General features: G+C 58.2%; 1 protein-coding gene across 5 annotated transcripts in view; it reads right to left on the bottom strand.

Annotated features, from left to right (window-relative positions):
- Window positions 1–8,190: 8,190 nt before the first annotated feature.
- The window catches only part of NTNG2 (netrin G2), a 79,593-nt gene continuing 69,302 nt past the window's right edge, over window positions 8,191–18,481 (bottom strand). For 3 of the 5 annotated variants that reach the window (XM_032165476.2, XM_032165475.2, XM_032165473.2), the window contains 5 exons: window positions 16,982–17,050; window positions 15,174–15,275; window positions 13,426–13,593; window positions 11,680–11,814; window positions 8,242–10,847 (listed from right to left, as the gene is read on the bottom strand). In XM_032165476.2, coding sequence (XP_032021367.1) covers window positions 10,612–10,847; window positions 11,680–11,814; window positions 13,426–13,593; window positions 15,174–15,275; window positions 16,982–17,050 — 710 coding nt within the window. In that variant the 3' untranslated portion in view covers window positions 8,242–10,611. Of the gene's footprint in view, window positions 10,848–11,679; window positions 11,815–13,425; window positions 13,594–15,173; window positions 15,276–16,981; window positions 17,051–18,481 lie in introns of all 5 variants that reach the window. The other 2 variants (XM_032165478.2, XM_032165477.2) reach the window with 2 other exon arrangements.

Below are 18,481 nucleotides of genomic sequence, written 5' to 3'. Positions count from 1 at the left end.
GAGACCGAGGGCATGAGCTGTTCCAGTGTAATAAAATATATAAAATAACAAGAATTATACTAGATATAGTCATAGATATGATTATATATGAATATCATTAATCATTAGTTTGTAGCAATTACTCTTTATTCCAATATTATAATAATCCTTGCTCTAGAATCATAACCTAGGAAAAACCAGGCCATACAGAGATAGGAGCTGAAGGGGCACGGTGAGAAGTGACCAGAAGACGTGTGAGCCCTCTGTTATGCCCAGACAGGGCCACTAGAGGGCTCCTTGGTCTAGCGGTAACACCGGCATCTGAGAAGACACCCATTACCAAGCGGACCGTGGTCTAGCAATAGCGTCGGTGCCAAGGAAAATCACCCGCTACTTAGCAGACCGGGAAAGGGAGTCTCCCTTTCCCTGGGGGAGTTTAGAGAAGACTCTGCTCCACCACCTCTTGTGGAGGGCCTGACATCAGTCAGGCCCGCCCACAGTTATCCGGAGGCCTAACGGTCTCCCTGTGATGCTGTGCTTCAGTGGTCATGCTCTTGTTTCACTTTTATGTTCCACTCTGTACATCTGGTTCCGCCCTCTAGCTAGCAGTAGCAAAATTAGTGACAGTATTAAAGTCTTTGATCTTTCTGAAAAGAGCATAGAAGAAATAATGATGTAAGCTGTCCTCTCTCTCTCCGCCTTGGCTACCTAACAGGGAAGAACCCCCTGTCTGGTGGACATGTGATTCACGTGACCTTATCAATCATTAGATGACTCACACTCTTTACCCTGCCCCTTTTGCTTTGTATCCAATAAATAACAGCACAGCCAGGCATTCGGGGCCACTACTGGTCTCTGTGTCTTGGTGGTAGTGGTCCCCTGGGCCCAGCTGTCTTTTCTTCTATCTCTTTGTCTTGTGTCTTTATTTCTACGATCTCTCATCTCCACACACGGGGAGAAAACCCCACAGACCCTGTAGGGCTGGTCCCTACAAGTCTTGAACTCCTGACCTCAGGTAATCCTCCTGCCTCGGCCTCCCAAGGTGCTGGGATTACAGGCGTGAGCCACTGCGCCCGGCCAGCATAATGTTTTTAAGTTCACCCACATCGTAGGTATATCAGTGCTTCATGCCTTTTTCTGACTGAATCGCAGTCCACTGTGTGGCTGTACAGTATTTTGTTTATCCATTCATTAGTTGATGGATAGTTGATGGACAATTTGTTTCCCAAATGCGGCTTTTGTGTTGTTTTCCCAGTAGCCTTTGGTTATTGTGAATCATGCCACTGTGAGCATTTGTGTACAAGCTTTTGTTTGAATACCTTCTTTCCGTTCTTTGAGGACCTGTACTAGGAGCAGAACTGCTGGATCTTATGTTAATTCTGTTTGACTTTTTGAAGAATTGGTCCCCATGATTTTAAAGATAGACAAGGTAGTTGTCAATGTTTGAAAATCCAAAGGTTGACATTAAACTTGAGATTTCTGGTTTTTCTTGAAACATCTAGAGCAGGGGTCCCCAACCCCCAGGCCACAAACCAGTACCAGTCCATGGCCTGCTGGGAATGGGGCCACACAGCAGGAGGCGAGCGGCAAGTGAGCATCACCGCCTGAGCTCCACCTCCTGCCAGATTCTCATAGGACACGAACCCTATTGTGAACTGTGTATTCAAGGGATCTAGGTTGCATGCTGCTTATGAGAATCTAATGCCTGATGATCTGAGATGGAACAGTTTCACCTGAAAACCATCCCCCCTCTGATTATTTATGGGAAAATTGTCTTCCATGAAACTGGTCCCCAGGGAAATGCTGATCTAAAGAACCGGCAACACCAGGGCTTACGTGCCCCTGACACGTCAGTCTGAACTGAGGCTGCTTCTCACTCAAGACTTCCCTTGGTTGCCCCAGTGGCTGGCAGAGGGCTGTCCAGCTTGGCACATGCAGCAGTAGGCATTTGCTGCTGGCCCAGCAGGCACTGGCTGGCTGGGGGTAGGCCCAAATGTCTCCACTCATAGGTTTAATGCTACCCCAGAGCTCTGCCCCTGTGTGCACCATGCGACCGTGGCTATTTGTGGCCGGTCTTCCAAGAGGGGTCACAGAGGCTGCCTGATAGCTTCTGTGGCCCCAGGGGGCCCCAAGAGGTGAGGCTGGGCATCTACAGCCCTGCTCGGGGCCTCCCCAACCCCGCCACGGGCCTAAGGGGCGTGCCCCCCAGAGCCTGCACACTCCTTCTAGGCCACCGAGGATCAGGGCCTGGGTAGGGCGACTGGTTGGGGAAGCCAGGCCCAGCCACCCCACCATGTGCTGGCCGCAGCTGGAGGAGTCCAAGGGTGCAGATTTGAGCCCAGCCTTTCAGGTCACTGTGAAGGGATTGCTTGTCTAGGACTGGCTGAACTTTATTCAACAGCTTGATGGGCAGCTTTAAATATCCAGACACATGGTGCAGGAGCCTCCATCCGTGCTCTTGTCCTAGCCCTGGAAGTGCAGGGGGCGCCGTGTTGACACCCAGAGGTTGGGATGCTGGTCTCCGGGGTTAGCACTGCCTGGTTGTGCCAAACTCGGGTCACAGGTCTCAAAGCCACCCTGCCAAAGGCATTGTCCGGGCCTGTACCCCCCAGCACTGCAAGCCTGGCCTGGACTGTGGGGGCATCCAGGAGCCCCGTCCTCGACTTACAGGCCCGTCTTCTCCACGGGTCCCTCGCAAGCTCAGCTTCTTGGGAATTGGCCCTGCCTGGCCCTCATGTTCCTGCTGGGCCAAGCCAGGGGGCCCATGCATCCTTAACTGGGCATGGGGAAGCCTCTGAAGGCAGGTGGCACAGTCAGCTGTGCCTGCTAGAAAGGGCGCTGGAACCTCCATTTCCTGGTCCGCGACTGTCCCATTCACGCCCCACCTCCCCAGTCTTGTGAGCCTCCCTCTGCCCTCGTCCCCTACCCCCCAACCAACCCTGTCCCCAATCCTAAACCCCCTGTGGGCAGGAGCGGAAAGGGGAAGGAGGTGTCCGGGTGTTTGAGGAACAGGCACCGAGGTTTCTGGGGCCTGCTGAGTTGGGCCGGGCTTGGCCAGGTGAGGGTGGTGGGGCGGGCAGGGGCTTCGGGAATCTTCCTGGTCCTTCTTGTTGGCACAAAAGCTTGGGCCCCTCTGCAGATTACAAAGAATCTCAATCCTGCCTGGTGTGTAAGGCAGGTGCTAGCAAGGGGCCCACCGGGAGCTCCGGGAGGGCAGAGCCTGTGTGTGTCTCGTTCACTGGGCCAAGCTGGTCACATTGAGGTGCTCAGGAATATGGTGAGTGAGAAAGGAGGTGTGAGTGAGCCTGAAGCCTCCTGGCAGGTTTTGGGGAGGGGGGCACAGAGGAAACAAAGCAATCATAGCAGCTGACACTTACGGATGGCTGACTTTGTGCCAGGCCCTGTTCTAAACACTGCGAGGCTCAACTCATTCACTCCTCACAACGGCCCCACCATGCAGGCACTATTTTTAACATCCCCATTTCACAGAGGAGACGGCCAAGGCACAGAGGGACTGAGGAACTTGCCCAAGGTCATATAGTTGGCAGGTGGTGGGGGACAGCTTCAAGCCCAAATCAGATTCCAGAGCTCACTGACCTTCTGCCTGGGGAGCTGCCCTCCCCTTCAGGGGCAGAATTGTGGGCACTGGGTCAGCTGTGAAAGGCACGAGCTCCCAGGACTCTGGGCCTCACTCCAGCTACTCCTGGCTGGGTCCCAAGGGCCACCTGCTCCATCATCCAGGGAGAGAGCCTCTGGCTGGAAGCCATCTGGAGCACTTTGGCTGCAGGTGCCTCCACCTGGCCGCCCCTGCGGGACAGCAAGGTCTCCTGTGCCACCAAGAGCATAGGCACTAGGCCAGACCCTGAGGTGTCAGAAGGGCGCATGGCAACCCCCTGCCCTGGGAGCCGGAGTCCCACTGCCAGCGGGCCCAGGCTGGGAGGGGAAGAGGGTGAGAGGCTGGGCAAAAAATGAAAGGTGGGGCTTTGCATTACTCTTTGTTTTTTTTGAGAGGAGTCTCCCTCTATCACCCAGAGGAGTGCAGTGGCACGATCTCGGCTCACTGTGACCTCTGCCTCCCGGGTTCAAACGATTCTCCTGCCTCAGCCTCCGGAGTAGCTGGGATTACAGGCACCTGCCACCACACCCAGCTAATTTTTGTATTTTTAGTAGAGATGGGGTTTCACCTTGTTGGCCAGGCTGGTCTCGAACTCCTTTCCTGAGGTGATCCATCCACCTTGGCCTCCCAAAGTGCTGGGATTGTAGGCGTGAGCCACCATGCCCGGCCTCTGTTTTATTTTAAAAGACCTCCTTTGATAGTCTAGATACAGTGCTAAGTTTTATATAGCAGGCTAAAGAAGGATGTGTATACGATGAGGCCATTGTTGTTAAAAATAAATAAGATAAACAAATAAAGGGAAAATAAAAATAAAAAAAGGCGCGGGGCTGTGTGGCCTGCCCCAGAGAGTGCATTTGAATCCTGGCCTCTGGCTCTTCCTGGCTGTGCGACCCCGGGCAACTTACACACCCGCTCCTCGGTGGACGTTCCTTCTTTGTTTTCTTCCTCTGGTTGAGGAAACAGAGGCCAACCCCATGTTGGAGTGGGAAATGCTGGACTGGAGGGTGCGGGTGTGTGGTGGGGGCTGTGGTGGGGAGGCCAGCGGGGGGCAGCCCTGGGGGTGAGGGCTGTGCCCAGGGCAGCATCTGAGGCTCTGGCTCTCCAGCCACCCTGGGCGGGATACTGGGTGCCCTTCCTGACTCCACTTTACCTCCTCTTTTTTGTTTTGTTTGTTTATTTTTGAGACGGAGTTTTGCTCTTGTTGCCCAGGCTGGAGTGCAGTGGCACAATCTCGGCTCACTGCAACCTCCGCCTCCCAGGTTCAAGCGATTCTCCTGCCTCAGCTTCCTGAGTAGCTGGGATTACAGGCATGCACCACCACGCCCAGCTGATTTTGTATTTTTAGCAGAGACGGGGTTTCTCTATGTTGGTCAGGCTGGTCTCGAACTCCTAACCTCAGGTGATCCACCCACCTCAGCCTCTCAAAGTGCTGGGATTAGAGGCATGAGCCACCGAGCTCAGCTGTTTGATTTTTTGAGACGGAGTCTTGCTCTGTTGCCTGGGCTGGAGTATAGCGGCGTGATCTCGGCTCACTGCAACCTCCATCTCCTGGGTTCAAGGGATTCTCCCGCCTCAGCCTCCCGAGTGGGGGGGGACTATAGGCGTCTGCCACCACACCCAGCTAGTTTTTATTTTTATTTTTATTATTTTTTTGAGACAGAATCTTGCTTTGTCGCTCAGATTGGAGTGCAGTGGCACGATCTTGGCTCACTGTAACCTCCGCCTCTCAGGTTCAAGGGATTCTCCTGCCTCAGCCTCCCAAGTATCTGGGATTACAGGTGCCCACCACCACGCCTGGCTAATTTTTGTATTTTTAGTGGAGACAAGTTTTTGCCACGTTGGCCAGGCTGGTCTCGAACTCCTGACCTCAGGTAATCCGCCTGCCTTGGCCTCCCGAAGTGCTGGGATTACAGGTGTGAGCCACCGCGCGGCCCACTTTCCCTACTCTTACCTTGTTCTCCTGACATGTGTCTAAGGAGTCTGTGATCCTTCAAATAATCTCCTCTGCCTCTTAAATCACCTGGTGTTTTCTTTTGGTGCTTGTGGCTAAGGTCCCTGGCCAGGACGCTTTCAGAGCCCTGGTGTGTGGAGCTGTAAGACGACCATATTATATTAATTGATCCCACGCTCAGCATCACTGTAGGGACCCTTGAAATAAGGCATGTCCAGCCTCAGTGCTAGGGCTTAGCAAATGCAGGGGTGGGGGGTGATGTCTGAGTGTGGGTTTTATTTTGTGGAAAAACACTAGAAGTATCTATCAGAAAACATTAACGGTTATGCTGGGCGTGGTGGCTCACACCTGTAATCCTAGCACTTTGGAAGGCTGAGGAGTGAGGATGGCTTGAGCCCAGGGATTTGAGACTAGCCTGGAAAACATAGCAAAACTCCGCCTCTACCAAAAATACGAAAAATTAGCTGGACGTGGTGGTGCACAGCTGTAGTTCCCGCTACTCCGGAGGCTGAGGTGGGATGATGGTTTGAGCCCAGGAGGTGGAGGTTGCGGTGAACCGAGATCGCGCGACTGCACTCCAGCCAGGGCAACAGAGTGAGACTCCGTCTCAAAAAAAAAAAAAAAAAAGAAAGTATTAATAGTTATTAGCTCTGGATGAAGAATTGTGGGTGAGTTTAATACAAAAATTATTACGATTTTGCTTTTCTGTATCTTCGAACTTTCCTACAAGTTGTGACATGTGATTTAAACAGAAAAATAAATAAGTAATGTTTTTCTTCCTGGGGCCTTTCCCTTAACGCTTCTGGCTGAGATGTGTCGGGATGGACCAGGCCCCTGGGGAGACAGGGAGGCAGGCTCAGGTCTGCCAGGAGATGCTGCTGGCTGCTCCCCAGGCTCCCATAAATGCCTCGTAACCGTAAGGCATGATCTGGGCAGGAAGTGCCGACGCAGCAATTCTGCTTATTTAGGGGAGTGGGTGGGGGCAGGGGACAGGCCACGCTGCCGCAGAGGGCTAGGGGAGGGGTTTCCCCGACAGCAGAGGGGTTCAGATGAAGCTGGGCCCCCCAGGGTTCCTTGCTCAGCCTGACCTGGCTGTGGGCGCCAAAGGAGGCAGGCAGCTGGAGGCACGGAGGTGGGGGGCAGCTGCGGCCGCCCGCCTGGGAGTGGATGCCCGATGCCTGCCCAGGGCTGCCTGGCCTGGGGGTGAAACACTGGGCTCTGGAGTCAGGCAGCCCTGGGTTCAATTCTCCCCTCTGCTCCTTATAAACTGTGACCCCAGGCAAGTGACTTTGCCTCTCCTAGCCTCCACTTACCCTCTATAAAATGGGCATGACGATCCTTGCCTCCTGAGGCAGTGCGTCTCAATCTAGGACGATTTTGCCCCCAATTTGGCAATTACTGGAGGCACTTTGAGTTGCAACAACTGGGGATGGGGCACACTGAAGTGCCACACGGAAGCCAGTGATACTGCCGCACATCCCACGTGCACAGGGCAGCCCCCACCCCCTGCCATGGAGAATTACCCAGCCCCCAAGGTCAATGGTGCCAAGGTTGAAAACCTTGCCCTAGGGTGCAGGTGAGGGTTAATGCAGTACCCCAGGGGATGCGGTGATGATGATCCAAGCTGCACAATGGGAGCCTTTTCCTCCTCACCTCCCAGAACCAGATGTCAAAATATGAGCTCTGGGGACAAGGGTGTGCCATTTGAAGAGGATGGTCTAGGACTTTGGGCTCCGCTGACCTTGTTTTCTCCTTCTCCTGCTGCCTGGAAGATGTCAGAGTTTTTCCAAATGGCCACTGGCAACATTCCCTCCACCCTCCGGGGAGGTCAGGGCCTGAGTGTGTCCCCGGGGACTGGGGCTGCCACTCTGATTTACAACAAGCTCCACCTCCCCGGCCCTGGATGCACAGGCCGGTGCCAGAAAAGCTGACACAGCGTGGGCCCAGCTGACAGAGGTCAAAGAGGACAGAGTGAGTGCCCACAGAGGCCCCCCACCTCCCAGACCCCTCGAGGGTGTTCGGGGACACACCCAGGGTGACATAAAGAGGCATGCCCTCTGCACCACCGTGTGGGCCTCTTCACAGCCCTCAGCCGCCCACCTTCTGCACCAGGGGCTTCTACTGCAGCCCCCCATGCCAGCCTGGCACTGGTGCCTGACAGAGGGTGGCCCACTTGCCTCCAGACAAGAACAGTGCTGGGATGTCATTGACGCTCCAGGGCCCCCAGCCGCATGGATCTGGCCAGGGCTGGCCATTGGGGCTGGGCCCTGCTGTCCCTGTCTCGAGTTCTGCCTCTAGTTCTGCTTCTAGGTGATATTTTATCATCTTGATGACTAGGAGGAAGCACCTGCTGTTTACTGACTGCGGCCAGCGCTGCTGTTTCTCTGGGGTGAGTTCTGCTCGGCTGCCCTGTGCTCACTGGAAGGCAGGGGCAGTCCTGTTCTGGACAGAGGTGAACTCCTCGGCCTGAGTCATGGACAGTCCTCTTCCTGGTGACTTGAGGGTCACCACAGGGGGCTGTGGCCAAGGAAGGGTGAGTTTCAGTCTCTCTCTGGCCTTAGAGGACTCAGGGGGCCTGGATGCCAATCGGGGAGGGCCAAGAACTTGGAAAGTGTGCATGGAACAGAAAACCCAAATTCTAGTGTTTTAATCACATCAACGTTTATTTTTTTTCTCACACAGTAAGACAGGCAGGCGGTGCGGTGACTCACGCCTGTAATCTCAGCACTTTGGGAGGCCGAGGCCGGAGGATCACTTGAGCCTAGGAGTTTGAGACCAGCCTGGGCAACACAGTGAGACCTCAACTCTATAAAAATAAGTAGATAAATAAAAGCAGTGCAGAGGTTGCAGCCAAGGCAGGTGTCCCAGGCTCTGCAACTTCCACCCCCAGCTCCACCCTTCACTGTCCTGAGGGTGACACTCTTATGCTCAGTGTCTCAGGAAGGCTCCTTCCCCATCCTGCTGACTGAAGAGCAGAGGGAGGGATGAGAGAGAAAAACCAGAGCCACAAACTTGGACAGCTGAGGCTTTGTGGGGCGTGGAGGAAGGGATGACTTTTAAGAACTTTCTGGAAGCCCACCCATCACTCCTGCTTACATCTCACTGCCCAGAGCTGCGTCCCCTGGCCACTCCTATCCACAAGAAGCCCCACAGAGGTGTTTTATTTTATCTGGGCGCTTTGGGTCCCAGGCAGTGGGGTTCTGTGCATAAGGAAGAACGTGAGGGTAGAGATGGGCCAGCTGCAGGAGGATGCAGGGCCTGGCGGAAGGCACTTCCGGGTCAGCAGGGTGCTGGGGGTGGGAGCAGAGAGAGGAGGCCAGGAGGGGCTGGTGTGTGGGCTCGGGACGCTGTGAGTCCTATGCAGTGTCCCGTTGTACCTCCCCCTCCTTTTCTGTGTTGTAATCTCCTGCTGTCCCCAAAGCCAAGTTTGTTCCACTTGGTCTTAGCTTAGCTTTGGGGGCTCAAGGGAAGGACCCAGGTCTAAACCTCGCAGCCAGGAAAGAACAGGTGTGGTGGCAGAAGCCAGTGCTGGGAGCACCTGCAGGTGGAGCAGTGGGAGCAGTTAGCAACCAGGACCGGACCCCCGGGACTGCTCTGAAATAAACATAGGTGGACAGGAGGCTGGACCAAGGGGGAAGTGTGGCCCCAGGGCTGGAGACACCAAGCGGGGCTGGGAGAACTGCTGGATCCTCCGAAGCACAGGCCCCAGGGGATGAGCCCCGAATCTAGGAGCTTCCTCTCATCACTCCCAAGCTGCCCCGTCCCCTCCAGCATCCCTCCCTAATCTTGAGAAGGTAGGGAGACAGGGCCGGCACGCCTGGGGTCTCTGCACTGCCCGCCTCTGCCCACCCGGCCATCTGAAACTCTGGAAGGAGGCGGTGGCCGAATTGTGGGTTCAGCTTCACCTGATATTGGACTTGAGGCTCCGGCTGCAACAGGTCTGAGATGACACATCCATCGGAGGTGGCCATCGAGACAGAGTATAAATCAGAGCATTGGATTCAACCTCTACTAGGATTCTCCCTGAGTCATTTCCCTTGGACTTCTGTAGAAAAGGGCCAATACACTCCGGATTTCTTTCTTGGGAAAGGAGAAAGACAGCCTCTCAGTGTGGGGAGGCTCCTAACAGGTGGGGCACCTGCAGCCTGGCCGCGGGGTGGAGAACTCTGCCAGCCAAGCCTGCAGGGAGGGGGGACTGCCTGCTGGAATCCACAGAAAGGCCCAGGGAAACGGTGGCCCCAGTGGGGAAACCGTTTCTTTAAGGCTCTGTTGTGGATTCCTCTCTAAGCCCCAAACCTGCCCAGCGTCCCCAACACAGAAAGAAAACAGGCCGTGGAGGCAGCAGTGAGCAAACTCTTTACTCCTCAGATTCTCCACCATCGGCCCCCGCGGTGACCAGCGCTCCCGCCCCGTCCCCCCTACAGGGGACAGTGAATACAAACAAAAATAGTTCTCTACAGAACGAAGTTTCCAGGACCCCCACCCCTTCCTTCTCTCCTCCTCCCCCAGACGGTGAGTTCCGCGGTCACCGGGCCTCCGGTGAGGCCTGGGGTCTGGTGGGTTGCAGGAAAAATAAACAATAGGAAAAAGGACCAAGTCAGCGACTGGAACTGTAGGCAACTGGAGGTCGGGGTCCGCCGCCGCCCGTGAGCCTGGCACAGGCCAGGGGCCGTCGGCCACAGTCCCGTGTGTGCAAGTGTGGTGGGAGGCAGGACGGGGTGTGGGGCGAGCAGCGTTTCTCCCGACCCTCTGGCTCACCGCCAGAAAAAAAAAAAAAAAAAAAGAGACAGAAAGACAAAAAAGGAACTGGGCGGCGGATAATACAAAAGAAAAACGAAACCAAATCGCAGGCGCCGGGACCGGAGTCCCAAGGCGCCCCTGCTGCGGGGGGAGGGCAGTGCGGGCGGGAGCGCGGGCCGGGCGGGGGGCCCTGCTAAGTAGCACCTGGGAGCAGCTCGGGCCGCACCCTTCTCGCCGCCCGGCCTCGGACGCCGGCCCCGCCCCGGGATCCCGGGACCCCGGGACCTCCGGCCTCCGGGTGCAGGGAGCGTCCCCCGGGTGGGGCTCAGCGGTCCAGGCAGGCGGCCAGCCCCAGCAGCAGCAGGCAGCCGAGCAGGGTGGCGGGGCGCGGGGCGGCCCCGGGCGCGCGGTCGCAGTCCAGACCGCCGTCATCGTCGGCGGGGTCGCAGCGGGGCTGCTCGCAGCGCACGCCGGTGTAGCCGCGCGGGCAGGCGCAGCGCTGGTTCTGCAGGCAGGTGCCTCCGTTCTGGCACAGCAGCTGGTCGTCGTCGCACACGTTGGCTGCGGGCGGATGGGCTGGTCAGCACGAGGCGTGGCCCGGTCCCCTCCCCCAACCTCCGAGCTCCTGCGAAGCGGGGTGTGCGAGCTCCCGGGGGCGCCGTCTGGGCCGGGGGTGTAGGAGGCTCCGGGCGCGCTGGGTGCGAAACGTCCCCGCTCTGAGGGTGACGGCGCCCGGGCGAGATCTGGCCCCCAGCTGCCTCCCACCGCTGCCCCTCTCTCCCCGCCCCACTGGCCTCGGTGCCGTTCTTCAGACGCGCCTGCAGTCTCCAGAGCTGTGTACGTGCTGTTCCCGCGCCTGGAGCCTCCTTTCACTCTGTGCCCGCGGCTAACGCCGATTCGGGCAGCCTCCCTCCCTCTGTCCTCGCAAATACCTTTCCAACCAACCCCAGCTCGGTCTTTCTAGTAGTTCCCACCAGGCACCACGGTGCCCCAGGTCGCATCAGGCCCCGCCCCGAGCTCTTGGACCCGCCCCTCGGCCCGACCCCGGACCCCCGCAGTATCCTGTCCCCGCCCACCTGCCAGCTCCGTCTCGCTAGGCCCCGTCCACCGCCCCTGGCTCTGCCCCATCTCACCAGGCCCCCGCCAACTTTCCCAACCCTGCCCTGTTCTCACTAGGCCCCACCCACTGCCCCGGCCCTGCCCCGTCTCGCGAGGCCCCGCCCACCGCCACTTCCCCGTCCCACTAGGCCCCGCCCGCTTCCCCGGCCCTGCCCCGTCTTGCTAGGCCCAGTCCACAGCCCCTGCCCTGTCCCACTAGGCCCCGCCCACTGCCTCGGGCCTGCCCCGCCCCCTTTACGCAGGCCCCGCCCACGGGGGACCGGCGCGCACTCACGGTAGCAGCCCTGGCGCCAGTAGTGCGTGGGGAGGCAGTCGTCGCACTTGGGGCCCGCCGCGCCCTCGCGGCACTCGCAGAAGCCGGTCTCGTTGCACCGGTCGTGCACGGAGCCTATCTGGTTGCAGTTACACTCTGGACGGACACGGGCACGGGCGCGCGGTCAGGGCTACCTGTGGGCGCCGTCTGCTCTGACCCACACTCTTCCGGCCTCGCAGGGAGCATCTCCACACTCCCCAGGGGATGCTCCCCACACTGGGTCCACGTGAGCCCGCGGCTGGACGGCGGGTGGGGACTGCCCAGGGTGTCCAGGCCTGGAGAGAAGACTCCAGCTTCCTTCCTTGGGATCAAACATGTCCCAGCCTCACCTTCCCCGCCCTGGCACTGGTGTGGCCTGGGTCAGCCCCTTCCCCTCTCTGGGCAACTAGGGAGGTCGCTGACCCTTCCCATCTCCAAAGAACTATGACTCCGACACTGAGCATGTCTGGGGCTGCTGTGTTGTGGGGGTGGCCCCCCTCCACAGCTCCTTTCCAGGGGAGTGGAGGAACAGCCTATTCCTGCTCCCGGGGTGGGCCCAGTTGGTTGCCTTGGGGCTCTGTGGGAGAGGGTGAATATCCTCCACCCTGAGAAACCTTGCAGCTCAGTGCTGGGTCTGGGGGTGGAGGCAGGGAGAGCCAGGGAGAGGAGGAGGGTGCCAGGGTGGGGGCACCTCTAATTGGATCCAAAGGCCCTGCCCTGTCCCTGCAGCTGGCCCCCTGTGACGTCAGCGGCTTTGATCGCTTAGAGTTGATGGAATTATCTGACAGCTGCCGCCATAATTCAGACCGACAGCTCCAGCTCTGCAGGAGCCCCTCCTCTGTGCAGCCAGAGCCTCCTGCTGGGTGGGGGATGGGCGATGGTGTCCCAGGGGGCCTGGCTGGGCAGGGTTGGGGGACAGCCCCTGGGGCCAAGACCTGGCCTTTACTGATGACAGGGGCAACCATTCCAGGCTGGTGCGTTTTGGTTGGCGGTCATGGCTTTGGTCTTTGCCCAGGCCCAGGGCCCTGATGGACTTCCTTCTCTACCCCAAAGCCAGTCCTTGAGTAGAACTTGGAAGAAAGCAGACCGCGTGCCCACCAGGGGTGAAGAGCAGCTTTATAGCTGGACCTGGTCTAGTAAAGCGTTTGAAGAAAAGCTTCAGCCACAAAAAAGAGCTGAAAACCTTTGATCTGATCGGCCTCCCGATTTGATGAATGAGGAAGCTGAGGCCCAGGGAGGGGAAGGGACTTGCCCAAATGCACACAGCAAGGCCATCTTTTGGCCCCCAACTGGGCCCCCCCCAGGAGGAGGGATAGGCTGCTCCTCCACCTTTCTGGAAAGGAGCTGTGGAGGGGGACCGCCTCCCCTGCCCCAGCAGCCCCAGCAGCCCCAGACAGATGCTCAGTGGCCTCTGCCACCTGCCAGAGTCACAGCTCTTTGGAACCAGGAAGGGTCAGTGTCCCCTCCAGTTGCCCAGAGAGGGAAAGGCCACTGGTAAGTTTTGCAACTCCAGTGCCTGCCGGAGAACCGCAAGGGGAGGTTACTAATAGAGCAGCTTCTGGAGCTTTCTGTCCTTAGAGATGCTTAGCTGGAGTGGGCCCTGGAGGGAGAATTCCCACAGCCTCCCCAGGTGATTCTGATGCAGGGGGCCCCAGAGGCCACCTCGCAGTGCAGTGCACCCTGCACGCATTCCAGCAAGTTCCCTGTACCATGTCCGCTCCCTCTCACCAATGCAGACGTTCTCATCGTCCAGCTCTGCCGAGCCGTTTCGGTAGTAGCCCAGCCGGCAGTGTTGGCAGTGCTGACCTCGAGTGTTGTGCTTGCAGCTGACACAGGTCACCACATTCAGGAAGTCAATGTAGCTGCAGCGGTTGGAGTGACCGTAGCATTCGCAGTCTGGGCCGGCCAAGTGGGAGAAATACCAATGGTCAGCGAGCATTCAGGGAAACTGAGGCACAGGGCGAAGAAGGACTCACCCCAGGTCATGCATGGAGGGAGGAAGGCATCTTTGGAAAAGGTACCGGAAGGTGCCCTAGGCCTCTGACCCTCTTCAGGAAGAGACAGGCCTCCCTGCTTTGAGCCCGGAGGAGAACCTGGGTAGGCTGAGCCCAGGGATTCCCACCTGGCCCTGTGGGCAGGGAACCAGGGAAGGCCAGTGGGCAGCACCTGCTAACGCCTGGCTGGGCACCAGGGCCAAGCGCTCGCTGAAGGATGCCCACGTGCCAGGGTGATTAGAAAGTGATTCATGCAAGGAGGGCAGGGTCATGCCACCTGGCTGTGCACTGGGGCAGGGCGGCGCCTGGGTTCACGGCGCTCACCGTGGTATCCTCTGGTGGATGAATGCATGGATGGACGCTGGACAAGATGCAATGGGCCAGGAGCTCCTGCCCATGCTGCTTTGGAAGATGGTTGGGAGGAAAACGCCCACCTGCCAGACCCTTTCTTATTAGCCTGAGCTTTCTGCAAGTTTGGTTGTTTTGCAGGATGCTAAGAGTGAGTGCCACTTTAAAGCAGGAGCCCTGGGAACCTGCATGCCTCCCCCTGGTCCTGGCCCAGCTTCTGACTTGCTGTTCCTGGAAGCACATGGTTTCATACCAAGGACCACCACCACCATGTCCTGCCGCCTCCTGCACCCCACCCCTACGTGGTTCTCAGGCTGACCCCTGCCTAATCAGCTCCGCTCCGAGGACCAGACAAGCACGTGACTGCCTGGGACAAGGCTCTCAGGGATTGGAGGTGAACCCCACATTGTCAATGGAGGATTTGGTGAGGAAGGTCACCATCCCTAAGAATGGGGGGGCATCCCTTGATGTTCCTACGAAGGGACACAGTACTCACCCACCCACCCGCCCACCCTCCAGCAAGAAAGCCGACGTGGCTGCCCCCGAACAAGGAAGGACACCAGCCACCCTCTTGAAACACCATCTGTGTATCTCTAGAGGACCCAGCTTCTCTTTTGTGATGGGATAAGGAGGGACTGACCCAGTGGTCAAGGGCATAGGAGACCCTGGAGAAACAGCCTGTGCCCAGGAGAGACGGTGGGCATTCCCACCTGTGGGCCACCTGGTCCTGCCCCCTTCACTTTGTCCCTCCAGAGACAATGAGGAGGTGAGGCATCCTCTAAGTGTCCCAAAGAGCAGCATCGGTGACCCGTGTGTCCCAGATTCTGCTTCACCAAGGCGAGCCCCTGGGTCACACCTCCCAGGGGAGCCGGGACAGGCTATTTCTGGCATCTGCTCTGCCTGCTGTGTGGCCTGCCCACTGTGCCCAGGTTGGCTTCTGACTCATACCTGCTCCTAGCTCCCTTGGGGAGGGAGGCCTGTAGGGAAGAGAGACTCAGTTTAACCTTGACCCAGCTACTCCAGGAGGGTTTTCTGAGCCAGGTGTCGGTCCTCTGTCCTGCACCGTCTTTTTCCAGTGGCGGTTGGGGAACAGGTGTCAGGGGGGCTGATGGAGTCCCAGGTCCATCCTCTTACCTTGGAATTCTTCAATAGGCATCACTTGAGGAGATTTGGGCTTGAGCTGGAAAAGTCTGTAGCCCTTGGCAGGGGCAGGGGCAGCGGCAGGGGGGCCCACAGCTTGGAGAGATGAGAAACAGGTTCTTTCATCTGTCATGGTCCCGCTGCCCAGGGAAGAGCCCAGCAAAGGCTTCCAAGCCGCCCTGGGCCAGCTCTAGGGCAGGCAGCCTTGTCGCCTGCTCAGATGTGAGGGAGGGAGAGGCCCCTCTGGCCTCAAATCACACAGCCCCTCTCCTCGAAGAGCCCAGGGAGGTGGGGCCCCTTCCTGAAGGAAACAGCACATCCCGAGCTCGCAAATCAGCCCTGCCCTTGGTCCCCTCTCTGAGACCACGGACACATCTGGCTGGATTAATCCTCCAAATGACTTCTGTAACCCCTGACACCCCCCGCGCCCTGCTAAGGCCTTCTTGGAAGCCAAACTGTTTTTAGATGGATTGACATCGCGTTGCACACCACACCCGTCTCTTGCTCTCCCCACCTCCTCTCCAAACTTCCTGGCGCATCAAACCCAGAGACTAAACCTGGCACTTAAGGACTTTGGCATCTCCCTTCCTTTCTGAAACAGTCTTCCTGCTCCAGCCAAAGTGAATCCTTCGCTGTCCCTGGAGTCCCACTCGCAAGTGCTGTCAAGCCAGGAACACGGACGTCACCTGCCTTCCACTGCCCAGAATCCCACCGGGACCCCGGCGCCCTATCTGTGGGTGAGCAGGCAGGCCACTGTCCCGGGAGCGTCACTGCCTTGGCTTCCCTCTGGGGGTCTGTGGTGCCCTGGTTGGCCCAGGGTAGGGAAGCGATGGCTCCCGCCAGCTCTGTCTCCATCACCACAGAGGACACCAGGCCCAGGTCCTCCAGGTTTCTAGGAACCGAACCTCGGACCCTCTCTAAACATGCTTCCGGCGCCAGAGCTTCCTGCCAGTAGAGGGCGCTCAAAGCCCTGCTCGCTGCTCAGAGCTGGGGCTGGAGGAAATTTGAACACGTACGTGAGCTGGAAAGAACAGCTCACCTGTTCCCTAGACCTCAGGCCCTAATTCCCCACCCAGGCTTGGTGAGCTGGGGCCAGGGACAATTTCCCTTCTGGAGAGTCGGGCAGGCCTGCGCGTTTTCTTGGCAGGTCTGTCTGTGGCTACAGATGAGCCCTGTGTCTCCGCCCACGCAGCAGGAGGATGTCAGTGTCTCCCAGGACCCCACCCTCCCTCCTTTAACCCACACATTTTCCACTTTGTCAGGCTCCCTGCCATCCCACTGCCCCTTTGCCCCGGCTGGCCCTGCGGCCTGGAATGTGCCGCCTTCCCCCTTCACCCGCCACAGTCCACCCTCCCAGGTCTCCTGGCCCCCGCTCCTGCAGGAAGCCGCCTCTGACTCTCTCTGATCCAGCAACTGCCCAGGTGTCCTGTGAGCAAGGGCGGCTGGAGAGGGGGGTTCCTGTCGTGGGAGGCAGGGCCTCTACCAGACTCCGAAGCCCTCGGAGGGAGTGCTGGTGGAAGGGCTTGGCGTGGGGGTGCCACATGGAAACTCTTGAAGCAGGTGAGGTTTGGGGGCAGAGCTGGTAGACCTGCTCTACCAGGCCACTCCCTCACCACTGTGCCCTAGAGCTCCCCAGGCACCGACATTCTACACCCGTGCCCTCGGTTGGTTCCTGCAGCCCCCCTCCAACCTCAGGTGCCCACCATGCACACCTGCTACTTCCACTACAGAGGGAGGGGCCTATGAGTCTAAGAGGGCACTTCCCCGGGGTCTCAGGCCCATCACAGGCCTTGCCCCCATACCTTCTGCACGGGCGGCCACCTGGGACCACCTGCTCGAGAGAGGGGCAGCCGTAGATGGCCTGGTCCACTCTTGGGGGGAAGAAGAGAAGAAACCAAGTTATGCGAGGGGGTGGTGCTGAGGGAAGCTGGGTACATACTGAGGCATCACAGCCCCGCACCCCACAGGCCCCTTAGAAGCAGCAGCACTATAAGGAGAGGCTGTGTCTACACTGGCCAAAGGAACTGGGTCCAAATCTACTAGAGGCAGCATCTACACTATTGCAGCCTGTGGAGGGCACATGCAGAAGACTTAAAGCCAGATAGATGAGAGGTGGCCCCATGCCTGAGAATCTGCATATTCTTCAGCGAGACCCTTCTACACTCCCTGTGTGGTCCCCGTTCTGACTGAAGGACAGAGCTAGACCACGTTCCGCCTCTGGGCCCAGACCTCTCTGAGCTGATGTCTCTGGCTAATGGCTGCAAAGTGGGACAGGGGTTCGGGCCAAGATCTTAGATGTGTCCAGAAGTGTCCTGGAAGGCCTCCTTTCTGGCCAGCCCCAGTCCAGGGACCGGAGCCTCCCCCAGCATCTGACCTGCTTCCCCGATCACTGCCCTTCTACCTTCCTGACCCCTGGCCTGGGCCCGTTTTCACCAGGGACCCCAGCATGAACCAATGCCACAATGCTCAGCCCCTAGACTAACGGGACACACAGCCAGGAAGGCAGGCAGGGCTGACAAAGAACGGCCCTGTGCCCAAATTTCAAAGGACAAACCCAGAGGGACAGGGGAGTGCTGCTGTTTTCGGCTTCTTGAAGGGATCATACACAACGGTGGCTGCGGGGAAAGAAACGGAAAAGCTACCAGTTAACAAGTGTGGAAGACTTTCCAGCTGGGAGCGGGGAGCTTCGGACATCAATTGACTTTAATAGGATGTTCAGTGGGAAGATGAGGCCGCCAGGCCCAAATTGGCAAGGGCTTAATTAGAGCCACGAGAAAGCCAGCCCTGAAGGCATTTGCTTCGGAGCCTGTCTCCCTCCACCCTCCATGGCCCAGCCCAGGAAAGGATTAGTGTCTCCAGCAGCGTTTTCCGCCCGCAGCGCTGTCCTCCAGGCAGCTTGACACTGGCAGGCGGGAGAAACATCTGGCCCAGGAGTTCGGAGGCCCAGCTGGACTCTGGTAAAAGAGCCCGAAGCACCTGTTGGGAGGCGCTCGGGGATATTCAGGATCTTTCAGGGACTAGGGTCTTTGGGAGGGAGAGAGTCCTGGCTGGGCTGCCCAGGGACGCACTCAGGTGTGTGGGAAGCAAGTTCTTGTCATGGCCTGTGTGCTGTGCCAAGGCACCATGGAAGCCCGGTCTGCTCCTTTGGAACTGGGAAGCCCTGCAAACCAGGCTTTAGAGATAGCACTACCCGGCCGGGTGCGGCGGCTCACGCCTGGAATCCCAGCACTTTGGGAGGCTGAGGCGGGTGGATCACTTGAGGTCAGGAGTTCGACACCAGCCTGACCAACGTGGTGAAACCC

This window comes from Hylobates moloch, unplaced genomic scaffold, assembly GCF_009828535.3.
Source record: "Hylobates moloch isolate HMO894 unplaced genomic scaffold, HMol_V3 SCAFFOLD_10, whole genome shotgun sequence".
NCBI classification, from domain to species: Eukaryota; Metazoa; Chordata; class Mammalia; order Primates; family Hylobatidae; genus Hylobates; species Hylobates moloch.
Note: the sequence above shows the minus strand (reverse complement) of the source record. Positions and strands in the feature narration are given on the sequence as shown.